This window comes from Salvia hispanica, chromosome 5, assembly GCF_023119035.1.
Source record: "Salvia hispanica cultivar TCC Black 2014 chromosome 5, UniMelb_Shisp_WGS_1.0, whole genome shotgun sequence".
NCBI classification, from domain to species: domain Eukaryota; kingdom Viridiplantae; phylum Streptophyta; class Magnoliopsida; order Lamiales; family Lamiaceae; genus Salvia; species Salvia hispanica.
The window spans coordinates 30702457-30729572 of NC_062969.1; the positions used below are offsets into that span (position 1 = coordinate 30702457).

At 39.2% G+C, this 27116-nt stretch overlaps 4 protein-coding genes and 1 long non-coding RNA gene across 7 annotated transcripts; 2 read left to right on the forward strand and 3 right to left on the reverse strand.

The window, feature by feature from the left end:
- The first annotated feature begins 2380 nt into the window (after positions 1-2380).
- On the forward strand, positions 2381-5759 carry LOC125188690 (GDSL esterase/lipase At5g33370-like). Its single transcript, XM_048085692.1, has 5 exons — positions 2381-2703; positions 2985-3115; positions 3811-4053; positions 4943-5195; positions 5298-5759. Exons 1-5 carry the CDS (start codon positions 2472-2474, stop codon positions 5528-5530), a joined length of 1092 nt encoding a protein of 363 aa, XP_047941649.1. The 5' UTR covers positions 2381-2471; the 3' UTR covers positions 5531-5759.
- Positions 5760-5809: 50 nt separating this feature from the next.
- LOC125188691 (very-long-chain enoyl-CoA reductase-like) lies at positions 5810-8209 on the reverse strand. 3 transcript variants are annotated; one of them, XM_048085695.1, is made up of 3 exons: positions 7825-8209; positions 6234-6376; positions 5810-6158 (listed from the first exon to the last, which is right to left on the reverse strand). In XM_048085695.1, exons 1-3 carry the CDS (start codon positions 8125-8127, stop codon positions 5906-5908), a joined length of 699 nt encoding a protein of 232 aa, XP_047941652.1. In that variant the 5' UTR covers positions 8128-8209; the 3' UTR covers positions 5810-5905. The 3 variants fall into 3 exon arrangements, with proteins under 3 accessions (XP_047941652.1, XP_047941653.1, XP_047941651.1); XM_048085696.1 differs by having other exon boundaries at positions 5810-6376; positions 7825-7879; positions 8010-8143; XM_048085694.1 differs by having other exon boundaries at positions 5810-6376; positions 7825-8204.
- Positions 8210-16688: 8479 nt separating this feature from the next.
- Positions 16689-17351, forward strand: LOC125189822. Its single transcript, XM_048087050.1, has one exon. The coding sequence runs from the start codon at positions 16689-16691 to the stop codon at positions 17349-17351; it is 663 nt and encodes a 220-aa protein (XP_047943007.1).
- Positions 17352-21210: 3859 nt separating this feature from the next.
- Positions 21211-22164, reverse strand: LOC125186921. The gene is made up of 2 exons (XR_007170531.1): positions 22083-22164; positions 21211-21447 (listed from the first exon to the last, which is right to left on the reverse strand). It is a non-coding gene; the product is annotated as an uncharacterized LOC125186921 (long non-coding RNA).
- A 3028-nt stretch (positions 22165-25192) lies between these two features.
- Positions 25193-26086, reverse strand: LOC125189823. Its single transcript, XM_048087052.1, has 3 exons — positions 25864-26086; positions 25588-25712; positions 25193-25282 (listed from the first exon to the last, which is right to left on the reverse strand). The coding sequence occupies exons 1-3, from the start codon at positions 26084-26086 to the stop codon at positions 25193-25195; spliced, it is 438 nt and encodes a 145-aa protein (XP_047943009.1).
- Between the last annotated feature and the right edge of the window lie 1030 nt (positions 26087-27116).

Sequence of the window (27116 nt, forward strand, 5' to 3'; positions counted from 1 at the left end):
CAAAGCAGCACTACCCCAACTGATATTAGCAACTTGATTCGGATCGTCAAAGGCATTTAACCACATAAAGGGGACCTTGCACCCTGTGGTGTCCGGTAAAATAAGTCCTCCTAACAAGATCAGGGCATGTATACGTGCCCTTTGGACGTATGCATAATCATGCAGCCCATCATCCAAAGGTAGCGTCGCTTGGTGGATCAGAGATGTCATTAGCAATCCGCCCTGCTTCGTTTCTGTGTCTACGTCAGGTATCCATCCCAACATATCTCGACACTTGCTGGGCCAATCTTCATATCCGATATGGTAGTCATAGCCAGTGAAAACACGCCCGTCTGCTCTCAAACCCCACAGGCTTTGCACATCCTGTAAGGTTACGGTAGCTTCTCCAACTGGTAGGTGGAAAGAGTGTGTCTCACGCCTCCAGCGCTCGACAAGGGCAGTGATTAGCTTATTGTCCATCCTCATCGGCCTATTACATTCCAACACACCTTTGAAACCCCATACATCAAGCCAATACTTCACATTTTCATGTATTGGCACTGCCTAAACCTTAGTTTCCGTCCGACGAACTCTGAAAACATTTGATGTGCCATTAGCCATCAATGAGGCTGAAATGTGTTCGTCTTGATGAAAGAGTAGTGATGGATCCTCAGATCCATAGCATAACTGTGTTTCGGAACTTGTAGATGCCATCTGCTTAATATCATCAATCATACTCCCTCCGTCCCAGATTGTAGTAACATTTTGCCATAAAAGTCCGTCCCACATTTGGAGTAACAGGTAGAATTTACCATATTTGCACATAAAATTTTACCCCATTATTCACTAAAATTACACTCAAATGTCATTATCTATATTAAAATAAATCAAAACAAAAATAAAAAACCAAAAAGTCAAAGATGGACCCACCTTCAACCAACTCACTTCATTTATTACACACTCCATCATCTCACTTCATTTATAACACACTCCATCATCTCACTCTACTATCTCATTTCATTTATTACACACTCCACCTCTCACTTCATTAATTACACACTCCACCAATTCCTTAAAACCCGTGCCATAACTAATTGTTACTACAAATGTTGGACGGAGGGAGTACAACATAGCATAAGTTGAAAATCTGCATATCCAATAACCTCCAACATATCAATCAAACATGTCACAAACAAAACTAACATATTCATCAACAACTTAATATCTACATAGCACTCAAATACCTCAATAAGTAATTGCTTAAACAAAATTTAGGCGACAAACTACAATCTTATAAGAAAGAACAATGAGTAACTATAATAAAAATTTACAAAATATTGTAAAACACAACCAAGATTCAAATTTTATCACAAAAACTCAACAATCCTAACATAAATTGCAACTTCAATTGAAAAGCAATAAACTATATTCCAATTTGAAAACATATAACCAAGATTCAATTTTTAGTTTTGTAAAAAGGGGCACAATTACAAAAATTGAATCAATTACTTCTATCCATTGCATTATATATACATGTGAAACACACAGATAGGCAACAAAACAATAACAATCGATCCTAAATTCATCAATTTCATCATAAATTCATCAACTTCATCATAAACCCTAATTTTGCTAAATTAGGGAAAACCTTCACAAATTAAGCAATAAAGGATGAAAATTGAAGAACAATTACTTGAAGATGTTTGCAGACGGTTGAAATTCGCCGGTTGAAAAACGTTTGCCGCTCACTCTTGCGTTGCTTCTGGTCTGTTCTGCTGCGCCTGCCCGACTTAAAACCCGACCAAAGACGCATAATGCTTATGCGTCATTACCTAAAGACGCATAACGTATATGCGTCACCACTGAAAGACGCATAAGCGTTATGCGTCATTATAAAACACAATATTTTATGCGTTTCCTCTGTAAAGACGCATAATTGTTATGCGTCTCTCAATAGAGACGCATCAGTGTTATGCGTTTTATTTATAGTGACGCATAATGCTTATGCGTCACTCCCTGAATGGGAACAAATCTATTCTTCTTCGTTAAGATGGAATGCAATTACAACCCTAGAACAAAATAAGAATTCTCCCCTTTTCTCTATCATCAATTGCGCCGATCAGGTATTTGTACAATTTATTGAAAATGCAATAACCTCAATTATAAATAAATATACATCACAACTTAATGACCAACCACCTCATGAAAAGCAAGATTTTATTGCTTGAATTGTGATTCAATAATTCTAGGTTGCTCCATTCTTATGATTATAATGAACAACTGTCGAATTGAATGCACTAGAACTACCCTTCCCACTTGTTTTTCTGTTTTCTTTTATTATATCCACTGTGATCACCAATCCTCTATTTATATTCTCATTTCTCCCTTTATCATTCTATATATCCTTATAAAAATTTGAGCATTTTCTTGTGTGTTCAAACAAACTTCCTTTTTCATAGGATACACACATTCCTCCACATTAGGGTTTCGAAATGGCTACCCTTCTTCTCACTCTTCTCTCGGCTGCATTGCTCGCCTCGACAGCGACAACGCGTGTCGAGGCCCGGGCCTTCTTCGTGTTCGGGGACTCGCTCGTCGACGTTGGCAACAACAACTACCTCGCAACAACCGCACGCGCGGACGCTCCGCCATACGGAATTGACTATCCTGGGCGCCGCGCCACCGGCCGCTTCTCCAACGGCTACAACATCCCCGATCTCATCAGTTGAGTCTCGCATCCCTCTTGTGCTACGTTTCGTCAGGCTCGGACCATGTCCGTGAATTGACGAAATAAAGTAGTCCCTCCGTCTCATATTATGTGTCCCAGATTTCCATTTTGATTTGTCTCATATTAATTGTCCCACTTTACTTTTATCACTTTTGATAATGGACCTCACATTTCACTAACTCATTGCATCTCACATTTTATTATAAAACTAAAATATAAAAATAGGATTAACATTCCATTAACTATTTCAACTCACTTTAAATATCATTTTATTTAGGTCAGAGCATTGGTCAAAGTGAATCGCCTCTGCCCTATTTGAGTCCAGCAATGAGTGGCTCCAAATTGTTGATTGGCGCCAATTTTGCATCTGCTGGAGTTGGAATCCTTAATGACACTGGAGTTCAGTTTGTAAGTGCACTTTTAAATAAATTTTCTTTATATAAATGAATACCAATGCTTGTGGACTGTGGTTACCAAATTTCGATTAGCATTAAGAGATTCTGCAAGATTCAGATTAATTACATTGCCGATCAGTACTATTCTCAATTGGAATTGAATGCTTCTTATTAATTACTAGCTATATATTTTTATAGATAATATATAGCAAAATAAGCAATAAATAGGTTGGTTTCGTTTTCAGTTTTTTCACTCCTTTTTTAACATATATGATACATTTTTGTTAGCTTCCCGTAAAAAGTGTAAATTTGGAAAACCTACATATTTTTGGTCTATTTGGTTTCATTGTCTGTTTCAAGAATTATTGAGAAAAAAAAAAAGACATTTGAGTCACTCATTATGTTGCTACTTATTTTCACAGTTAGATATTTATCTATTATCTGAATCACGTTAAGTGTTGAAGCTGCATAAAGTGTTAAAAACTAGTTGTATTTATGATGAAAATAAATGATACTAGTACGTTTTTAAGTCTATTACGAACCAAAAGTTAAAAACAAAACAAAATAAGCGATAACTGTGACTGTCATCGACAACAATAATGATTTTTTTAAGCTCATAAAAATTCTAATACTAGTATATTATAATTAGTGATTTTGATTTGTTAGTTGATTGATTGATTATATGATTTTGTGTGGTAAATACGACAGGTGAATATAATCAGAATTGGACAACAAATGCAATATTTTCAGCAATATCAGTCAAGATTGAGCCAAATAATAGGACCAGAAGAGACTCAAAGACTGGTGAATGAAGCTTTGGTCCTAATCACTTTGGGAGGAAATGATTTTGTTAACAACTATTATTTGGTACCATTTTCTGCCCGATCACGCCAGTATTCTCTTCAGAACTATGTTCCCTTTATCATCTCCGAGTATCGCAAAGTTCTTATGGTAAAAACTCTCCTTTTATTTGCATTTCCTTTTCCATTATCGTTTCGTTCACTTCATCATTCTATCGTACCAAACAAATGAATAAAATGGAAATAGAATCATACTCTATTCCAGTATACTAAGAACTAATAAGGGTTTTAGTGTGTACTTAGTTTTATTGGTGAAAAATCTAATTTTGCTTTATACATCGAGTACCATCTAAAATAGTTGTTGTACACAACATGTTTTGATGAATATAGAATTGATAAATATAGAATTGAGGGCATGATAATAGATGGATAGGAGTTGGACCGCTTGTCTAGGAAATATCCTATCGTGATGAATAAACAAACATATTATTAGTTGTCGAAACATGTGCCTTCAATTAAAATGTAGATATAAATAGTAAAAGAAATCCATAGTAAATTAATGGGGAAAGTTGAGTCTTTGTCAAGGTACAGAAATGTTGGTGGTTGTCATTGAATAGGAGAATTAATATAGAAGATCTACTTCCTAATATGTTCCAATAATAATGTGAATAACTTATTCAAATTTAATACTCCATCCGTCCCATCGAAGATGTCTCACTTTCCTTTTTGATTTGTCCCAATCAAGATGACTTATTACTTAAAATGAAAACACATTTATCTCTACTTTATTCCATCTCTCTTACTTTACTCTCTCCTCTTACCACACAAAATATAACTGCATAAAATCCCGTGCCACCCAAGGAATGGGTCATCTTCCTTGGGACGGAGGAAGTACTACATACATACCTAAACTAATTCAACTACCAACACAGATTCGCTTCGACAACATGATTAGAAGCCTAATTAGGTTGCTTAATAGTAAATGTAATGATATTCTCATCAATAGAGTCTGATTCACTTGCTACTGTTGATGAATCCAGAGACTACATGAGCTAGGTGCACAAAAGGTTCTGGTGACCGGAACCGGGCCACTCGGCTGCGTACCGGCCGAGCTAGCTCAGCGTAGCAGGAACGGAGAGTGCTCGCCGGAACTCCAACTAGCTGCTGGACTCTTCAACCCGCAGCTAACCGACATGCTTCTCTCGCTCAACTCTCAGATCGGTAGCAACGTCTTCATCGCTGCCAACACACAGCTTACACACTACGACTTCATCAACAATCCTCAAGCATTCGGTATACCTCTAACTCATGCGCGCGCGCACACACATATACACAAGACACGGGCACGTGATATTTATGCATACTAAATTACTGATGAACTTATTTCTCGGGCAGGGTTTGTGACCTCAAAGGTGGCGTGCTGCGGACAGGGACCGTACAACGGGATAGGTTTATGTACACCACTCTCCAACCTGTGCCCCAACAGAGATGTGTATGCATTTTGGGACCCATTCCATCCCTCTGAGAGAGCAAACAGAATCATTGTGCAGCAAATCCTAACTGGATCATTGGACTACATGAATCCCATGAATCTCAGCACCATTCTGGCCATGGATTCTCAGACATGAATCATCAATTCATAATGATGGTTCAAACCAAAAGTTTAGTTTCTGATTGATTTTTTCCTTTTTCTTTCCCATTGCAAATTCATGTTCAAGATGATATGTTTTGTGTTTCAATTTGTGTCTTTTTCTTTCCAGAGTAATTGTTATGGGGAGAACTATTTTATTTCTATTTTTGTATTTTGGTTTTGGTTGAGGAATTTAATGGATTAGTATGATACTCTGTTGTGGTAAATGCTTATTTCTTCACAACATTTTCTTTATTTTCGACAAAGGCAACAAACATGAAGAAACAAAACACCAGATGTTACAAAAACAAAATCACAAGATTACAGACAGTTGAAGGAATTTCAGCACAGACAAGCATACATCATTAAAAATCTAGAAAACATATGGGATCAGAGCTTTGACATTATTTGGGAAATTCTCAAATTTGGAAACATACCATTTTCTGGTGGCATAGCTTCTTGCACTCAAGTATAATGCGACTCCAAGGGCACACACGTAGGTAAAGATCGTTTGAGAGATGAAGGAGAAGCCTACAAAGGTGGTGATTTCGAAGAGGTAATGGGGGCATATGACGAGATTGAACAGACCTCCTCGAGGGATATCATACCCTTTATTGTTGTTCTTCCTGAGTTTGGAAAGGAGGTAGTGGTGATAAAAGTTGCCAGAAAGCCCGATGAGAGAGAGCAGGATGCCAAAATACTTGAGGTCGACTGAGGGCTCCGGAAGCCCTTCAGTTTGGTGGTGAAAGTAGACAAAGCCAGCAGCAGCTGTGAAGTAAGTGGCTGCAATGATGACTGCACTTTCCACGCCAAAAAAGCCGCTGAATTTGTGAAGGAACAATACCTGCAGAAGAGAAGACAGAGGGCATAAGGTAGCTAATCATTTAAATACACTTTCAACCAGCAGACTAGAAGCTGCAGAAGTTCAAGCACATCCAAACAGACGGACACCCAATTATGCAGAAACGAAGCTTTATCATGATCGAAGATTCATATACAAGAGCATATTGATAATAGCAGCTACTAGTCAAATATTCATGCTCAGCTAAAACAACGACTACAAATGGTACAGTCACAAATGAACCAAAGGAACAAGCAAGAGAAGCCGAGAGAGATTATCTATATTTTGTTTGCCAATCAATAGAGGTTTGAAAACCAAGGCTAAATATTCTGCCTATCTTTCGCACTTCAATCTAACAAACTCGAGTTTATTTAAATACATAATAATATGTGTATCTTGTTGCAACATAAGTTACATACATACTAACATGAAATGAGGCATTTTATAGTTGAAGGATTGCTGTAGATTGTTCTAATGAGTTCATCAATTTGTTAAAGGCGCGCGTACTTGTAATTTGAAGCAACATAAACACACATTATTTCCAGCATCATACAATTCCAACGCATTCAGTTTCGTGGTTATAATAAGCTATACTTGCCTCAACAATGTGTAGGACAAGCATTTTGTTCAAATTAGCAAACTTCACATAGATTGTTCTCCCTATGTTGTTCCATGTTACTTGCACTTTTCTATTTCGACTCGTCTGAAACTACTTAAAATATTTCTATTAAGAATTAGAGTATTTAATTAATATATTTGAGTTAATCAAGTGTTTCTTTATTAGTGATCTATCATTACTCTTAAAATACTACTCCCTCAGTTTCTAATAATTTGTCACTATTTGACCCGACACGGTTTTTAATTTATGTGATAGAAAGTGAGTTGAAAAAGTTAATGGCATGAGAGTTCTATTTTTATATACACCTCCGTACCAAGGCAGTTGAGATGCATTCTTTTTTGGATTGTCCCAATATAGTTGAGTTATTTCCTTTTTTTAGCAAAAAGACTATTTTCTCTCATACTTTAATGTGTCTTCCTTTATTCTCTCGACTTTAACTTTTACCACATCTTTGGTGCCAAAAAGAAATGCCTCAACTATCTTGAGACAGGGGAATGGTAGTTTTATGATAAAATATGAGTAAAAATGAGTTGTTGTAGAAAGTAAGACCCACTACTAAAAATGACAAAATTGAAAGTTGACAAATTTTTATAGATAAACAAAAATAAAAATAAGTTATACTAAATTTTTAGGAACAAAGTAATTTCATTGTACTAAAACATCAATCCGTAGCTGTCTAGCTCAGCTAATAGCATCATCTTCATAAAAACTCACCAACCAACAAATCAAATCATGTAGCTATCAAACAGATTTTCACCATTAAAAAAAAAATAAAAAAATAAAAGAGCAAACACGGAAACAAAATTGGATCTTTGAATCGAGAAATGGATACCTCGAGGTCTCTCTTGAGGAAATGGATGGTGACAGCAGATTTCAACATGAGAAACCTGATCCCACCACCGGGGAAGATCCAGAATGAGGCGACGCCGGCGAATAAAGCAGGAGTGTAGATAATAAGCATCCCGATTTTACTGGGAATGCCGGAATTCGAGAATTTGGAGTACTGGAGATGCTTACCGGAAACTTCTAGAAAAGCTAAACCGACAAGGTAGAAACATGTGGCGGCACAAATAAATTTCTCGTAAATTGATAAGGCTTCCTTGTATACAAAACCTTCAATCATCTCTGTGATCATCGACTGTGCTTGTATGTGGAAATGTGATATTTATTCTGTGCAGGTCCTCATTATTTGACTTCAGAGCCCTATTTCGTTTTCTCGTCGTCAACTTAGGCAGACGTCACGCAACAAAATTCTTTAATTAAATATTGAACTACGTGAACACAATATCTTGTTATGATAAGATTGTTCACGCAAAAAAATCTTTATTATTAATCCCTCCATTCCATAGTGACAGAGGCAAAACTTTTCGATATAGAGATTAAGAAAAATTAGGCAAAATTTTTTGATACAGAGATTAAGAAAAATTATGTTAAATGAATTAAGTAAAGAGAGAATAAAGTAAAAAATGAAAAAAAAGTAGAGAAGTGAAAAGAGAAAAAAATAAGAGAGAGTAAAATAGGTGTGGAAAAATGTGTTACTTTTATAAAAGAAGAAATGACTCTATTACTATAATAGAACGTACCAAAATGACAAAATGACCCTATTACTATGAAATAGAGGGAGTATGATATTAGAAAATAAGAAAAATAAATCAGGCCTAATATTTAATGATCGATTAATATTCTGCCTAGAATAGATGACCTATTTTCTATAGCCAAAAACATATCTTTGTATGCTTGATAATAATCTCTATTTAAAAGGGTTCAATCTTAGAAAGTAATCAAAAATTATATACTACAAGTAATTAAATATAATAAAATTGTATTGTATGGCTAACTCACCTTGAATTGATAATTATAATTAAAATGATAGGCATTAAATTACAAATCAATTGATAACTCACTTTTAAATTGCTAACTATAACTAAATGATAGACATTAGATCTTTCAATCAAGACTCAAAATCATTCTACTCCCGAGTATCAACACAGTGAACAAAAAATGTGAATAAAACTATTTATGTCAATTAAAAAAAAGTAGTTATAACAAACTCTTACAAAATGTCTCAAAACTTTAAATGTTATAACTAGATCAATTTAAATTATTTTTTCACACAACACATATCAACTTAAATATAATTTTAAAACGATTCCAACGAGATTTTACATGCATATATTCCGATTTCAAAATTTAAAAGGAAAATCATAAATTTTTATATTTCTCGACAAATAGCTTAATATCAACATAGATAGCATAATATGTCAAATAATACGTGTACAGTGTCAATATGAATAGTGTTGACATATTCAATGCATTTTGTTGATATATTTAATACACTAATACTCCCTCCGTCCCGCTCAAGATGACACGTTTTCCTTTTTAGTTTGTCCCAATTAAGATGACACATTTCCTTTTTTGCTAACTTTCTCTCTCCAATTAATACATTAAACCACTTTTTCTCACTCCTATTAAAATATCCATCTTTCTTTATCTCTCTACTTTAATACTCACACCCACATTCTCTCTCCAATTAAACACTTTAACCAATAACTCCTAAAATCTCGTGCCGGCTAAGCAATGTGTCATCTTAGCCGGGACAGGGGGAGTACTATATTGACATTGCAATCCAAAACTGTACATGTGGTAGTTAATCTATTTTTTTTTAATTTAAAATATGAAAAATACAATTACACATGTCAAATTACAGACCATTAGATCTTTTAAATCCTATGGCCTTAAATTAGTTGTAGTTAGCAACTGCGAAGGTGTGAGTTAGCAATTGATCACACTCATTTTTACTTGAATATATTGCATGTATAATTTAAAATGGTATTAAAGCAAGTTAGGACTCAGGTATTTAACAATCATTGTCCCTAATACCTTCCTCGATCTCAATTTGCATTCCTGCAGAAACCAAACTGAACATGTCATAACCAAATAACTAAATAACGGATACCTTGAACTCACCCAAGGTGTATGAGCTCGCACGACAATTCCAAATTTAATGCGCAATAGTTTTGAGATAACTAAATCAATACCAGAAACTCCACAACTATTAGAAATTGTATCATACAAAGTTGATACACAACCCCAACTTATCATTTTCAAGTCAAATCTTGATTAGAGGTGAGAATTAAAAAGAGGAGATGGAAACAAGAAAGGATACATGGATATTTAAGAGGTATCCAAAAGGAAGTACTTGAATAGAATAACTCGATCATAAATACTCTAATTAGAAGTTCATACAACACAACTTGTCAAACATTAGAGTCTCGAAGGAAATAAAAAATTTAACTTACTTTAAAGCACATTGGAAACAATTGAAATGCGCTTATATGTATAAAGACATAAACCTCCGAGAGTTCTACATGTACACTATAGTAAGCTCACTTGAATCAGCACACCCCACTCCTTCACGAGTCAATATGCAAATTTAGAAATACATGCATTTAAAAATATTGTCAAGCCATCAAAGTAACATTTAAGGATTTTTCTTAAAATGTCCAAACTTATTAATTCAATGTGAGCTAAAGTTTGACAACACGGTCTATGTTTGTTCTGTAATTCGCCATACCTATACATCTTGTGTTGTGAAGGTGGCCATCTTCCACGATCAGTGGCGGAGGTGATGGGGTTTGCAGCGGAAGCACAAATAAATTAGAGAATTAGATCTATTTAGCTATCTATTCAGACAAATTCTATTCGCGCAATCTTCACATGTATCATGCTCATAACTTGAATTAAAACATGCTTTTGATTAATTGAAACCTAAAACATGTTTTTCTATGGAAATAGAAGTCATATCTTCTAGATTCTACAAAGAATCGAAGATGGCTTGCTACTTCTCCATGCAACGATCTTTGATACTCGACCACGAATCTTCTTATTGGTTCACAAACTGTATTTCGATAACAGTGTGGGCTGATCTTATCAGGATACTAAGAATTAAATAAAGAAGACAAAACTCCCATACAAAGTAGGAGATGGGAGGAAAAATCGTCCCCCTTAGAGAGAAGGGAGTGGACAAAAATTTTGATAAAAATAATTTTTTATTTTTGTCTCTCCTTTATTCTCCTATTTATATTAAGTTACATATTGGGCTTAGTCAGGGATCTATGGAGGTTTGGATGTGACCTCACCCAATTAGCTCTTCTAATTAAATTGAACCCACAATTTAATACTCCCTCCGTCCACGATTAAAAGTCCCATTTCTAAATGACACGGGTTTTAAGAAATGTTAAGAAAAGTGGGTGGAAGATAGTTAGTGGAATAGGGGTCCCACTTGTATATATTAATTTTAAATGATATGTGAGTGGAATGAGTTAGTGGAATGTGGGGTCTCTTTACCATTTATGGTAATTATGAACCGGGACTCTTATTCGTGGACGGACAAAAATGGAAAAACGGGACTCTTATTCGTGGACGGAGGGAGTATAAGTTTATATTGAAATATTATTATCACCACTACAGTAATAATATTGCATTGTCCATCCAAATCCAAAATTCCAAGTAATATGTTTCCTCTTTTGTTTAAAGATTTATTTCTCGCGCTTAAGATAGAAATGTCCATCAATTAATTATTGTCTGCTATAGACGTAATTAATTAACATCTTATAATTCCAAGAGTGGACTTAGCAAGAAACACTTATTTATTATTCACAGAATAATTAAATTCCAACTAACTAGGTTCCGAATAATAAAACCTTGTTTCGAGCTCCTTTTGAGGACATTACCAAACCAGACTCACCAGCTGCGCATTACAATATAATAGCAATCCTAGCACCGCTAGATATCAATCGACACTCTTCTCTCTAACTTTCTCTCTCTAGATTAATGGAAACACGGTAACTGCCCCACCGCCGACCCCCGTACACCGCTCCGACCAAACACCTCCCATGCGGGGCAACATGGCCCTACGGTGACTGCCCCAGCCCCACCGTCGCCTACAGCCACACCACTACCCTTACCCTCCGTCTCCCTCTTCTCAAGCTTCTCTAACATTGTTTTTGTTGTCGACCTACCTTTCGAGTTTCCTCGCGCTTGGCCTCCGGCCTCCGCTCCAGGAAGGCTCGGCCTACGGTCGCACATGTCGACACCACCGGCCCCCAATCCAAATGGCGCCGAGGAAGCCCCAACCATCCCGGACCATCTGATGGTGTTCCGGTCAAATGAAGCCCCTCCCCCGTCGAGAACGGATAGGAAAGTGATGCTGAAAACTGCCAAGGCGACGCTCAAGTCCCGGAAGGACACCCCGGCGCCACCAACGGAAGAAAACGGCCGGAAACGGCTTGACCTCTCGCCATTCCCGGAAGACAAGCAGCTCCGGAAGAGGATCGACTTTGGGCACAACGACAACCCGACCTTGGAAGCTCCAAAATGCAAAGGCTCTATTTTTCCGGCCACCTCCACTCATGGCTCGTATGAGAACTCAAAAAGCATAAAGCTAGAGGCTGAAGGTGTGCCAAAGAGGTGAACCAAGAAATGAGGATGGTTTGTAACAACTCCACCTATGGCGTTGAAATCTCACCGGAGTCCGGCGAGGCTGCTGGCGACGAAGAGGACGTCGGACCTGAGAAGGATAATCTCTCACATCAGCATCGGTCAAAGTTAGATGAGCCCACCAATTCAAATGGAATGTTAGTTGGAGGAATAGTCTATTAGAGTATGTATACTAGAAATCACCTTTCGAGTGATTGAATACTGTTAAAACTCTTATTTTATTTTCCAAATGAATAAACAGATTATTTTTGTCATAATGTTGTTATATTTTACATTTAATGGATGTTAATTGCATATTTAAATGTATAAGTAATTTAACAAAGTCTAAGTTTTTGTTTTAGTAGACCGGTTGTGGGCGTCGTCTACTTTAAGGTAACACGGTCAGTTCTAAACAAAGAAAAAGAATAATTTCACAACCTAGATAGGCTTAGACTACCTATCGTGAAAGGTTGCAATGTCAGTCCGATTATTTCTAAGCCTTACTGAAATAAGATGACATTGGTGTGGTATAGCACTGAATGGATCTAACAGCGAGACAGTCTTTATGCTATCTACTGAAAGACGAGGTCTCGTAAATTATTTCTCAATCAATGTACGTTAGCATTGAGCATACGGTATTGATTATGCACTACTTTGACTTACCAAATGGTGCGGGTTTTTCGCAACCCAATAAGTCTGGTATATTGGGTAGTGGTGATTAATATCTAGCGGTGCTAGGATTGCTATTATGTTGAATCGTGCGTGAGGTGAGTCTCGTTTGATAACATCCTCAAGAGAAGCTTGAAATAAGGTTTTATTATTCGGAACCTAGCTAGTTGGAGTTTAATTACTCTATGAATAATAAATAAGATTTTCTTGCCGAGTCCTCTCTTGGAATAAATAAGATATTAATTAATTAAGTCCATAGAAGGCAATAATTAATTAATGGATGTTTCTATCTTAAGCGCGGAAAATAAATATAAATTATTGGAAACCCGAAGTACTTATAATTTCGGATTTGGATGGGGAGTGCAGTATTACTTCTGTAGTGGCTGCTCGTAATATTCCAATTTTATGCTTATATTAAATTGGGTTTCATTTAATTAGTAAAAAGCTAATTGGAGGAGCTCATATCCAAAGCCTTCCATAGATCCCTGTCTGGGCCCAATATGTGACTTATTATAAATAGGAGAATAAAGGAGACAGAAGATACACTAATTATTTTCTAAAAAATTTTCGGCCCCTACTCCTAGTAGTAGTCGAAATTTTCACTCCTCCGAGGGAAAGGATTTCTGTCTTCTTTATTTAAGTCCTAGTGCGCTGGTGAGATCAGCCCACCCGATATCAGTTCACAGTCCGGGAACCAGTCAGAAGATCCGTGGTTTTGTACTAAAGATCTTCACGTGGAGAAGGCGCTAGCTATCTACGATTCTTTGGAGAATCATCAAGGTATAATGGCTAAACCTTAGAACAGCATGTTTTAGGTTTCAATTAATTTAAAGCATGTGATTATTTGAGTTATCAGCATGATACGTGAGATAATTACGCGAATAGAATTTGTCTAAATAATCCACTAAATAGATCTGATTATTATGTAATTGATTTATGCATGCGCTTCTGCTGCCAGTTCCTTCATAGTCAACTTTCCCAAAATGAACCTAGAGACAAATTTGCTTTTGGAAAGTAGCTAGGAGCCTTGCCACCTTGAAGAGTCACATGTCTCCCTAGCCGTTGGAGATCAAATGCAGCCAAAGAAAGACAATATTCTCCTTCTTGCACAGCTGGACTCGGCGGAATTGCTTGACTCATGGGTGGCGCAGCCTCTCCTCGTCGGCGGCTAGCCGGAGGAGGTCCAGTTGGTTAGCGTCCATGCTCCCAAGCCTTCCTCGGCGATTGACCCTCCCGTGCTGACCACCAAAACGCCTGATACGAGCTTGAATGGAACGGCAGATGCAATGGAAGTCCATTTCCTCTCCGCTAATGAATGGACGGTTGGCGGGCCCGTGGTCGACGAGTCCCATCGTCTCCAAATACCAGCCCCGGCCCCAACCAAGATAGATTCCGTAGCAGCCTATGTGCCATCCTTCGTGGAGTTCCCCCCCCCCCCGGAGAAATGTTGAACATTGAAGATCCACGATATATTCAAGGGCCGGGATGCTGGTCCATAGGAGTGGCTCGGTGTGGTCGAAACCCGTCTCGGCCGAACAAGCTCTAAGAGGGCGAGACGCCGCCCGAGCTCTCGGCAGGGAATCAAGCTCTCGATAGCTCGGCCATCTCCAGCTTTGCCGGACAACCCAATACCACACCGAGACATGCCGAGGCAGCTCCCGGGGAAGGTGCTGCGATCCCGACCAGGACGGAGCCCGACAACATTCTAGGCTCGGCTTGCGCAAATTCTGCTAGAAGAGCCGCGAACCTTGGGGGACACACGAACGGACCGAAGACCATGGCGGAAATACTTCGGGAAAGGCCAGACCCTAATGGCCCACAAGTGTTTCTTGCGGAAATGATCACCAACATTGGATATGCAATCACTTCAAATGGCTTGCCGGCAATCTACTTCTCCGGAGCTTAAATTCAAAAGCTAGCGGATAACATCGGATACACCATTGTGGGTAAGTTCTCTCATTCCATTCCGAATGCTAAGCAAATTCAAAAGGCCCTTGACAATATTAAGTTTAGCCGAAGTTTTTCATGGAAATACATTAATGCTAAGCATATTCTTGTTCAATTTGAGGATATTGCGGACTATGCCTGGCTGCTTAGTGGACCGAAGGGCACCCCGATTTGGTATATCGACCGTCATTGCGGCAATTTGGTGCCTATTGTGAATCCCCGATTGCGGCAATTTGGTGCAACCTAATTGGCCTTCCCATCCACCTTTATGATCATTCCGCCCTTTTCGCCATCGGGAAGCTCCTTGGCACACCGATTCAAGTAGATCGCGCCACAGCCGACAAATCAAGACTATCCTTTGCTTGGATCTGCATTGAGATTGACATTACAAAGCCACCACCGGAGGAAATCATCCTTGATATTTGTGGACGTGAAACGGTGTAGCAAATTAGATGGGGAAAGATTCCGTCATATTGCGGGGAATGCAAGCACGTGGGTCATACGAGTGATGTTTGCTATGCTTCGGGCAAGATGGAGAGGCCGGATCGGAGGGACTTTAACACGGCTACACCGAAACAGAAACAATATGGGGTCCAAGGCGGGAAAGGGAAACAATAACAACCACACCAAAAACTAAAAGAACATGGAAAGGGACGACAAGGAAGAACTATGACAAAGGTAACGAGAGATCGGGTGGGTTGGAAGGGTCCGGAGATCCCCCTAACCCCGTGCCAAAGGGGAAGGAAGCCAAGGACTCGGAATGGCTGGGCCCGGATATCATGGGTGAATCTAGTGCTGTCCACGATGGGTTGCCTCGAGAGTTTGGGGGGCGAGGAAGCAGGGAAGGGAGCGAGGCTCCGGAATATGGCCCAAACCAGGACTTATCTTTCACCTCACACGAGAAGGGTTACATGAGCTATGTGAGGGGCCTCAACCTTGCGCGGCGTGGGACTTTCCCTAATGGCCGAGGTGGCTCGAGGGGGGCTGGACACTCTTCTCCGGCAGGGGGTCGCGGCAATTCAGCGACGACGAACTATATGAGCTCAAACCAATACTACTCTTTCATGGCTAACGAGGAATTTGATGTTGATGAATGTGGGGAGAGTGAGGCCTCGGAGATGGAAATGCAGACTTCTACCGGAGCTAACTTGAGCACCCCCTTGTGCATTGAAGGGGGGAACGATTGTCAAGCTATTAGACTCCAAGGGGGGACTTCTACCTCTCCGGGTACGATCTTACCTTGTTAATCATGTCGCTGAATTTAATGTTTTGGAACATTAGGGGAATTGCAAATGCACCTACCCAAATCGTCCTCAAACGTCTAATTAAAAACTATAATGTTTGTTTTCTTGCAATAATGGAGCCGCTCACACTTCCCAATCCGGAATGGTACTCCAAGGCTTTGGGGCTAGTCTTCAAAGGCTCTAACACCAATGGAAAGATCTGGCTTTTTGTGGAGGAAGGGGCCGACTTTGTATTCGAGGATGACTCGGAGTAGATCCTTCATGGCCGTTTTACATCTCCTTGACTAGCCTCTCACATAGCCATCTCGGCTGTCTATGCTAAGTGTGCTATGGCGGAAAGAACTGCTCATGGGATAAAATGAGGGAACTTACAAACAGCTTAGATGGATCACCGTTGATGATTGGGGGGGATTTCAACACCATTTTAACCCCGGGGGATAGGGCTGGCAGCGACACCAACCGCCAAGCCGAGATGGTTGATTTCACGGAAACCATTGAAGATTGCAGACTTCTTGACCCGGGTTTTGATGGTTCGGATTATACCTGGGCCAAGAACGGGCTATTTGAGAGGTTGGATAGGGTCTTGATCAGCGAGATGTGGTCTAGAACCTTTGAGGCATCAAGGGTGACAAACCTTCCTCGGGTGTCCTCGGACCATGGGCTGGTTCTTGTTCGATGCAAAATGGCGAACACCTCTTCCCCAGGGAGGGCCTTCCGTTTCCAAAACATGTGGATACGGCATGAAGGATTTTTGGATTTGGTTCGTGTGGTTTGGGCACAACCCTCGGGTGCTCATGGCCTTCTTGGTCTCCATATCAAACTTGCCAAAACTAAAAAGACCCTCAAGCGGTGGAATAGAGAGGTGTTTGGGAACATACAAACCAACATAAAGAATATAGAGGTGGAGATTGCGGCGGCTCAAGCTAACTTTGAAGCTGACCCCTCGCCCACTAACAGGACGAGGATCAACAAATCTATTGCTATATGGAAGAAGATTTCTGGCTGCAAAAAGCAACCATGAGATGGCTTGCAGAGGGAGACAAAAACACTAGATTTTATCAAAGTTGGGTGAAGCAGAAAAGGGTTCGGCTTCGCATCCACAAAATTCAGGCGAACGGGCGAGAGCTTACTAATGATTTGGAAATTAAAAGCTCTGCGGTTGATTTCTTCAAAAACCTTCTTGCCCTCGACGCCCCAGCCCTCGCCGAGATGGACCCGAATCTTATTCAGCCACTCCCCCATTCGGCTCAGCTTGAGACCCTATCCGAACCCCCAGATGAGGATGAAGTGAAGAGAGCGGTTTTTGATATTTCGGGGGATAGCACACCTGGCCCGGATGGATTCTCGGCCACCTTCTATCATTCGTGTTGTAGCACTATTGGATCGGATGTTATCGATGCAGTCCAGCAGTTCTTTCACGGGGCCTTCCTGCCCCGCAACATCACGACGACGAGTATCGTACTCATCCCTAAGAAGACCCTGCCGGAGACTTGGGCTGACTATCGCCCCATTAGTCTTTGCAACGTCATCAACAAGGTCATCACTAAGATCCTTACAGCAAGAATCACCCTCATCCTTCATTTGGTTATTTCCCCTAACCAAAGTAGCTTTGTGAAAGGGCGACTTCTCAACGATAATGTCCTCCTTACCCAAGAGATGTTCCATGAACTCCACAGATGCTCACCAACCCCAAATGTTGTGATAAAAATTGACATGTCTAAGGCCTATGACCGCGTCCAATGGCCGTTTCTTCTTCAAGTCCTTAGGTGCATGGATTTCCCTTATTGATCGATGCGTGGGATCGTGCTGGTTTTCAATCCTCATCAATGGCGCCCCCTTGGGCTTCTTCAAATCCACGCGGGGGCTCAGGCAAGGTGATCCTATCTCCCCGACCCTATTTGTGATTGCAGCGGAATATCTATCGAAAGCCCTTGACAAGCTTATTTTGGGCAAGAGAGAAGTGACATTCAAGGCGGCGCGTCGATGCATGAAATCAGCCACCTTGCCTATGCCGATGACATCATTATTTTCACGTAAGCGGCTACACCCGCCTTGCGCCAACTTAGATCTTGCCTTACCGAGTATGAGGCAATTTCTGGCCAACAGATTAACCTTAGAAAAAGCAACTTTTACATTGCGGAGGCACATGTGGGTTGGACCAACCTTATTCAGCGGGAAGGAGGTTTCTCATCAGGCTCTTTTCCTTTTATCTATTTGGGAGTGCCTATCTATCATGGAGCAAAGAGCACAGAGATGTTCATGTTCCTTCGGGAAAAGATCGCCAAAAGGATCTCGGCTTGGGCCCACCGACATCTATCCTTTGGGGGAAGGCTCACGCTCATCAAAAGCACCCTCGAAGCGGTCCCGATCCACATCTTCCAAGCCATCGAGCCAACAACTAGTGCTCTCAAACGGCTGGATCAGCTTATGGCCCGGTTCTTTTGGGGCTCAACAAACGAGAGGAAGCGGACCCATTGGATTAGTTGGGAATAGATATTCCTCCCAAAGAGGTCCTCCGAGCCTTCACTATCAAACTGTGGTGGCATTTCCGGGAGCAAAAATCCATCTGGGCAAGATATATGATGGCCAAATATTGCTCCAATTTGTCGCCGCTCATGCTTGAGTCCGTGGGTCGTGCTAGCCCAACATGGCGGAAGATTCTGAGAGCGCGTCCCTATGCGCAACCGCACATTCGTTGGATAATTGGGAACGGGAATGTCTTCCTGGCGGCGGAAGCGCTCACATAAATCAGTTACATAATAATTTTGATCTATTTAGCAGATTATTTAAACAAATTTTATTCGCGCAATTATCACATGTATCATGCTCATAACTCAAATAAAACATGCTTTAAATTAATTGAAACCTAAAACATGCTTTTCTACGGTTTAGCCATTATACCTTGATGATTCTCCAAAGAATCGAAGATAGCTAGCGCCTTCTCCACGTGAAGATCTTTAGTACAAAACCACGGATCTTCTGTCTGGTTCCCGGACTGTAAACTGATATCAGGGTGGGCTGATCTCACCAGTATACTAGGACTTAAATAAAGAAGACGGAAATCCTTTCCCTCGGAGGAGAGAAAATCGTCCCTCTTCTATGTAGAGAGGGGGACGAAAATTTTGAGTGAAAAACAAGTGTGTTTTCTGTCTCCTTTATTCTCCTATTTATAATAAGTCACATATTGGGCCCAGACAGGGATCTATGGAAGGCTTTGGATATGGGCTCCTCCAATTAGCTTTTTACTAATTAAATTAAACCCAATTTAATATAAGCTTATAATTGGAATATTACGAGCAACCACTACAGAAGTAATATTGCACTCCCCATCCAAATCCGAAATTATAAGTACTCCGGGTTTCCATTGCTTGATATTTATTTCCCGCGCTTAAGATAGAAACATCCATTAATTAATTATTATCTGCTATGGACTTAATTAATTAATATCTTATTTATTCCAAGAGAGGACTCAACAAGAAAATCTTATTTATTATTCATAGAGTAATTAAACTCCAACTAGCTAGGTTCCGAATAATAAAACCTTATTTCAAGCTTCTCTTGAGGATGTTATCAAACGAGTCTCACCTCGCGCACAATTCAACATAATAGCAATCCTAGCACCGCTAGATATTAATCACCACTATCCAATATACCAGGCTTATTGGGTTGCGAAAAACCCGCACCATTTGGTAAGTCAAAGTAGTGCATAATCAATACCGTATGCTCAATGCTAACGTACATTGATTAAGAAATGATAATTTACAAGACCTCGTCTTTCAGTAGATAGCATAAAGACTGTCTCGCTGTTAGATCCTTTCAATGCTATACCACACCAACGTCATCTTATTTCAGTAAGGCTTAGAAATAATCGGACTGACATTGCAACCTTTCACGATAGGTAGTCTAAGCCTATCTAGGTTGTGAAATTCTTCTTTTTCTTTGTTTAGAACTGACCGTGTTACCTTAAAGTGAACGACGCCCACAACCGGTCTACTAAAACAAAGACTTAGACTTTGTTAAGTTACTTATACATTTAAACACATAAACATCCATTAAATGTAAAACATAACAACATTATGACAAAAATAATCTGTTTATTCCTTTGGAAAATAAAAATAAGAGTTTTAACAGTATTCAATCATTCGAAAGGTGATTTCTAGTATACAAACTCTAACAATCTCCTACTTATACTCAAAACAACTTTCGAGTATACAAAAAAAAATGTGCACTACGTCTAATTCTCCCACTTATACTGAAAGCGAGTTGAGGTCTCGAGCTAGTCGAACTCCCATTCCTTCTACATGGCTCTCGAACGGTTTGACCGCCAATGCCTTTGTAAAGGGATCTGCCAGGTTGTTCTCTGACGCAATCTTGACCACTTGTATGTCTCCTCTCTGCACTATATCTCTAATGATATGATACTTCCTTTCTATGTGTTTGCTCGCTTTGTGAGCTCTTGTTTCCTTCGAATATGCCACAGCAACAGAATCGTCACAATAAATGGTGATGCTCTTGGGCTAATTCGTAACCACCTAAGTCCATAAGAAAGTTCTTGAGCCATACAGCCTCCTTTGCAGCCTCCGAAGCGGCCACATATTCGGCTTCCATGATAGAGTCTGCAATGCATTTCTGCATTACACTCCTCCAAATTATGGCTCCACCTCCTAAAATAAACACATAACCAGAAGTAGATTTCCTCGAGTCTTGATCAGCTTGAATGTCTAAATCAGTATATCCCAAAGGACATAGCTCGCCTGCTTTGTAAACTAGAACATAGTCCTTAGTCCGTTTAAGGTACTTGAGTATTGACACACCTCAACCCTTATGACATATGCACTTACCATTAATAAATTTTAAATATTAAATAAATTAACCCACGCTTCAAGTACATAAAACGCACATGTTATATCATTTCAAAAACCAACATTTATCAAGTACATATTTCAAAACATTCTAAAACCGTAGAGGGACCCTCTCACCACTCAGTATACTACACATTTATTTATATGCAAAAATGATGTGGAAGAGAAGTTGCCAAAATGCGTCAGCCGCCGACCCTTATAACATGTGGAGTTCCTATGACTCATATCAATCAAAAACTTCACTATATCTTATTCCTGAAAAATATTAGTGGTTTATATGAGCCACAACTTAGTGTATATAAACCTTACATTTAATTCCACATTCCAGATATCAAACATACTCTTTAACCAATATATAAAACAATAATCAACAAATATTAAAATTAAATCCATATATATATGCACGTGTCACTCTGTTCAGCTTATTATTCTGTGACAAATCAAGCCAGACATCTGCCCGGGATTCCATTGTATCTGACCCGAAGGTCTCATTGCTATTGCACATATATATATATATATATGACCCGAAGGTCCATTGCCATTGTATATATGACCCGTAGGTCTCATTGCCATTGTATACATATATATGACCCGAAGGTCCATTGCCATTGATATCAGACACAGGGCATTACTGTCACAGATCCTCTTTAATCCAATGATTCAAATAATTTCAAAACCATGTGCAAACATATCAATTGCATCAATTACATATTTCTATCATATAACTCATTTACAATATATAAACCATATCCATTGCATATTACACAATCTATATCAAATAACACATAATTATATCATAATCACATCATATAATTAATTATTCACTTTATTTAACACCTAGCAAAGAAACACCTAAAACATGTAAAATTAAAAATGTGATTTATACACACCTGATTAATATAGATAATCTTGCTTTAACACCAATTCCGCCTCCTGTACTATGCCCTCAAGTCTATTTTTCTTTTCTTTATCTTCTTCCCTAATTTTCTACTCACTTTCAAACCTAAGCTTCCTCGTAAATATATAGATGCATATGGCGGTGTAATAGACCGACTCTTATTTAGGCACTAACTAATACTATAAAACAATTAATATTTATGCTAATTAATTTTGTACTCAGAATTACTTATAAATATTACGGCAGGAATGATGATACTAATACTAATAATATATAGTTATGTGTATCCATTTGGCCTAAGCTGCATTTCCAATAATTCTTGAAATTAGAAATCATGATGAGAGTTGCTAAATTCTTACACGTATCCATGCATAAAACTTTTATGTATATCTCATAGTTAGTAAAACTAATTATACAAATGTTTATTAATTAACATGTTGTAAGTAGTGCTCCTATCTATATTCCTAATTAAACAAACTATTGCTTATTTATGTACTTATACTAAGAACACGTGTATATATACATATTCAAAAATAATAGTTTTAAGAACATCATTCACATTATTACATATGTATACACTTAAATTAAGTATTTAATACTTAAAGTAATATATGTAGATATAATATTTATTATGCAAATAATACTAAAAAATGTAATGATAAATAAAACTATTTTAATATGTAAAATGATGCATGTTTTGGGTCATGGATGTCATAAGTATGTTCTTTACTGCAGTCCAATGTCCTTATCCCGGATTTGACTGATATCTTGCTACCATGCCAACAGCAAAGCAAATATCAGGCCTTGTACAAAGCATAGCATACATGAGACTACCAACTGCCGAAGCGTATGGTATCCTTCTCATCTCTGCTATCTCAGATGCTGTCTTAGGACACATCTCTTGAGATAAATGGATGCCATGTCTAAAAGGTAAGAAACCTTTCTTGGCATCTTGCATGCTAAAAAGAATAAGTACAATGTCGATGTAGGGCTCTTGAGATAAGCACAACATCCTTTTCTCACGGTCCCGTAGGACCTTGATACCTAGGATGTGACCCGCATCTCCCATATCCTTCATCTCGAACTGGTTAGACAACCAAGTTCGAACTGATGACAACATCCTTTTATTGTTTCCAATTAGAAGAATGTCATCTACATATAAAACTAAGAACACCACATTCCCTTTTTCTACCTTCTTGTACACGCAGCTTTCGTTAGGGCATTTCTCGAATCAAAACTTATGAACAGTTTGATCGAAGCACTGATTCTATGATCTAGATGCTTGCTTGAGACCATAAATGGCCTTCTTAAGCTTCCAAACCATGTGCTCTTTGCCCTTGACGGCATAACCCTCGGGTTGTTCCATGTAGATGGTCTCCTCAAGACTACCGTTCAAGAACGCAGTCTTAACGTCCATCTGCCACACATCCCAATCCATGTAAGCTGCTATAGACAACAGTATCCGGATCGATTTGAGCATGGCCACTGGGGAGAAGGTCTCGTCGTAGTCGACACCTTCCTTTTGGGTATACCCCTTGGCCACTAGTCTTGCTTTAAAGACTTTAACTCGTCCATCGGGTCCACATTTACGTTTGTATATCCACTTGCTCCCAATGGCAGTACAGCCTTCGGGTAGGACGGACAAATCATAGACGTCTTTGTCTATCATAGATTGTAGTTGAATCCATTGCACTTACCCATTGAGGATGATCGACATCCGCCTGCGCCTCTGCAAAATTCCAGGGATCTAGTACATTGTTGTCCGAGGAGTGATCCATAGTTTCTCCCAAACCAATGTACCTTTCGGGTGAGAGACCTTCCCACTGCGGCGCGACACTACAATATTAGGTGTAGAAGTTGAAGGTTCGGGAATTGGTTGTACTATAGGTACTTGTTCTTGGTTAATGGAACATGTGACTGAAGTGAGCTCTTCAAGAGCCACCTCACTGCTGGGTTTATGATTTACAAAGTCTTCCTCTAAGAATTTCGCGTGAGTACTCACAATGACTTTCTTGTCTCGGAGACTATAGAATTCATAAGCTTTCGATCCTTTGGGGTATCCTATGAACAAACATACCTCTGTCCTTGAGTCCAGCTTAGTTGGATCCTTTTCCAAAATATGAGCTGGACACCCCCATATCTTGAGATGCTCTAGATTGGGCTTGCGCCCATTCCACAACTCATATGGGGTGGCAGGAACAGATTTTGACGGTAAATTGTCTAAAATATGGCTCACAGAAAGCAAGGCATGTCCCCAAAACGAAATAGGCAGTCGTGCATAACTCATCATCGATCGGACTATGTTTAACAAGGTCATGTTCCTTCTTTTAGCTACGCCATTCTGATGGGGTGTGCCCGGCGCAGTCAGTTGGGATTCAATTCCCTCTACCGATAAGTACTCCAAAAACTCGACATTGGGGTATTCGCCTCCGCGATCAGATTACAGGCTTTTGATACGTTTTCCATGATGCGTCTCGGCATAAGCCTTAAACTCCTTGAACTTCTCAAAAGCTTCAGACTTAAAGCGCATCAAGTAAACATATCCAACTTTCGAGTAATCATCAATAAAGGTGATGAAATAGCGAAAGCCGCCTCTTGCCTCGGTTGACATTGGTCCACACACATCAGTATGAACGAGTTCCAGTACTTCCTTGGCCCTATTACCTTTCACCCTAAAAGGTCTCTTAGTCATCTTTCCTTCCAAGCAGGATTCACACGTGGAAAATGATTCAGTATCTAGTCCTTTAAGAAGGTCTTGATCCACGAGAGTTTGAATCCTCCTTTGGTTGGCATGACCAAGTCTAAGGTGCCATAAGTACGTTTCGTTCATTGAACTTGAAGGTTCTTTTCTTTTCTTTAAAATTTTCGATGCATTATTGAGATCTAATTTGCGATTATTAAATTGTGTAAATATGATCGTGTACAGATTGTTTTCCATATACCACGACAGATATAAGAACCATCTTTCTAAATAACACAACTGTCATTAGAAGAAATCGAATATCCAACAAAAACTAATTTAGAAACTGAAATTAAATTTATTCTAAAAGAAGGTATCAACAAATCATTCTTCATAACCAAAAATCTCTCACTACTAAAACGCTAATAAACGCCTCCCACTGCGACGACCGCCACTTTAGTAGCGTCGCCCAGCTGGACTTCGATCTCTCCATCATATAGCCGTCTTGTCACCTGCATTAAGTCAGGCTCAAAACAAATATGATCAGTAGCTCCAGTGTCTATAACCCAAGTATGAGATGAAGTAGAAGCCAAACATGACTCGACAACTAGAACTTGGTGCATAACTGTAGCCTTGCCCTTTTTAGGGCAGTCTGGATTCCAATGCCCCTTCTCTCCACACCTGAAACACTTTCCTGTTTGCTTCTTTCCCGACCTCCTCTTTCTCTTTCCCTTAGCTTCCTTAGGTGCGACTTGGTTCGTCACTTTCTTCTTTGCTACGCCAGGCTATGGCCAGAGGAACGATGTGACGAACTAACCATCGCAGCCTTAGCTTGGTTCATGAGATCCTCTGACTGAAGTTCAGTCAACAACTCAGCCAAGGTGTAATTTCTCTTGTTCATCTCAAAATTGAGCTTGAACTGCTGAAAGCTGGGGGCAGACTCTGAAGGATGATAGTAACTTGGGACTCGGTATCAATGACACCTCCGAAAACCTTAATTTGATTGAGGTGGCTCATCATCTCGAGGACATGGTCCCGCACAGACGAGCCTTCCTTCATAGTCTTACACATGATACTCCAAAACGCTTGAAACTTGTGAGATTTTGCATAATATCAGCGGCAGTCGCCATGGCGGCATGCTGATGTCTAAGCACTGTTGACATGGAGGCCAACATATAACACTTAGCCATCTCATTCGCCTTATGCCACCGTCTATGCGCATCTCGCACTGCCTGCGCGGTGTTAGCCGCCGGCACTGGGGCCCGTGGAGTAGTGAGCACAAATTTGTACTCATCAACCGTGAGAACGATGTCCATATTTTGTTTCCATTCTATGTAATTTTGGCCCTCGAGTTTGTTTTCTTTAAGAGTTGCAGAAAGAGGATTGAGTGACATGTTGACGATTTAGTTTGCACTGCAAAACAGAATATTTACTATTTGTCATATACTTATGTGATGAAATTGAGGAGATTAACCATAAAACTTTTCAAATTCTCACAACTGTAAAATTAAAATTTTGTACCCTCAAGAAGAGGTCAATACGCATTAAAATTTTAACATTTTTACTGGTCACAACACCGACTAATAGTTCAGAGACCGCAGCACGGCATGGCCGCCAAATGTTGCCTAAGCACGACCATTAGATTTAGCATTACAGAATCTCGTTTCTACAACACACTCCCATAACAATGCTCATGCGTTGATAACAAGACCAAGCTATCTCGTAAATTCTGTTTGAACTTCTGAAACTTGTAATTTCTTAGGATTATTGTCCCCACAGCATGGGTGGCGATAATATTGGAAACTACTTTCTAGTCCATACTATTTACATATGAAAAGTCCACCTATATGAACTCGCTATTTCTTAGGATTATTGTCCCCACAGCATGGGTGGCGATAAGATTCAGAAATTAGCTTCATAAGTTGTGGACCAATCGATGGAGACCATATACAAACTTAGTTCGTAATTATCGCTTAGATATATAAGTTTTTCATTAATTATCCTTAGCCTTAGTGCAGATTAAAGGCTTAATTAAATTCTGTTGGTATTTAATTGACTGGATAATTAAATCTTTTATAATCTTTTAAACATCTTATTAAAGGATAATAGTTTAATCCATATTCATGTCTTCTATAAGATTTATCTAAAATAATTAATTATTTATATCTTTGACTGACATAAATAAATAAACTTTAAATAAATTCCTTATTAAGATTGGGAAGAGATTAATATTTTATTATTTAATGAAATCCTACATATCTATCCTTATTAGGAATCTAGATATATAATATAATTAGGAATCTATTAAATTATTCTAGTCCATATCATCTAGGAATAAAACATATC

Excerpts from the sequence above, each read along its gene's own strand:
- LOC125188690 (XM_048085692.1), top strand. The coding sequence starts at position 2,472 with ATGGCTACCCTTCTTCTCACTCTTCTCTCGGCTGCATTGCTCGCCTCG. Across the intron at positions 3,116-3,810 it reads ATGACACTGGAGTTCAGTTT|GTGAATATAATCAGAATTGG; the intron begins GTAAGTGCACTT and ends TAAATACGACAG. Across the intron at positions 5,196-5,297 it reads CAACAATCCTCAAGCATTCG|GGTTTGTGACCTCAAAGGTG; the intron begins GTATACCTCTAA and ends TTTCTCGGGCAG.
- LOC125188691 (XM_048085694.1), bottom strand. The coding sequence starts at position 8,127 with ATGATCACAGAGATGATTGAAGGTTTTGTATACAAGGAAGCCTTATCA. Across the intron at positions 6,377-7,824 it reads TCCTCAAGAGAGACCTCGAG|GTATTGTTCCTTCACAAATT; the intron begins GTATCCATTTCT and ends TCTCTTCTGCAG.
- LOC125189823 (XM_048087052.1), bottom strand. The coding sequence starts at position 26,086 with ATGGACATCGTTCTCACGGTTGATGAGTACAAATTTGTGCTCACTACT. Across the intron at positions 25,713-25,863 it reads TATTATGCAAAATCTCACAA|AGTCTGCCCCCAGCTTTCAG; the intron begins GTTTCAAGCGTT and ends ATCATCCTTCAG. Across the intron at positions 25,283-25,587 it reads ACCAAGCTAAGGCTGCGATG|GTGACAAGACGGCTATATGA; the intron begins GTTAGTTCGTCA and ends GACTTAATGCAG.
- LOC125189822 (XM_048087050.1), top strand. The coding sequence starts at position 16,689 with ATGAGGGAACTTACAAACAGCTTAGATGGATCACCGTTGATGATTGGG.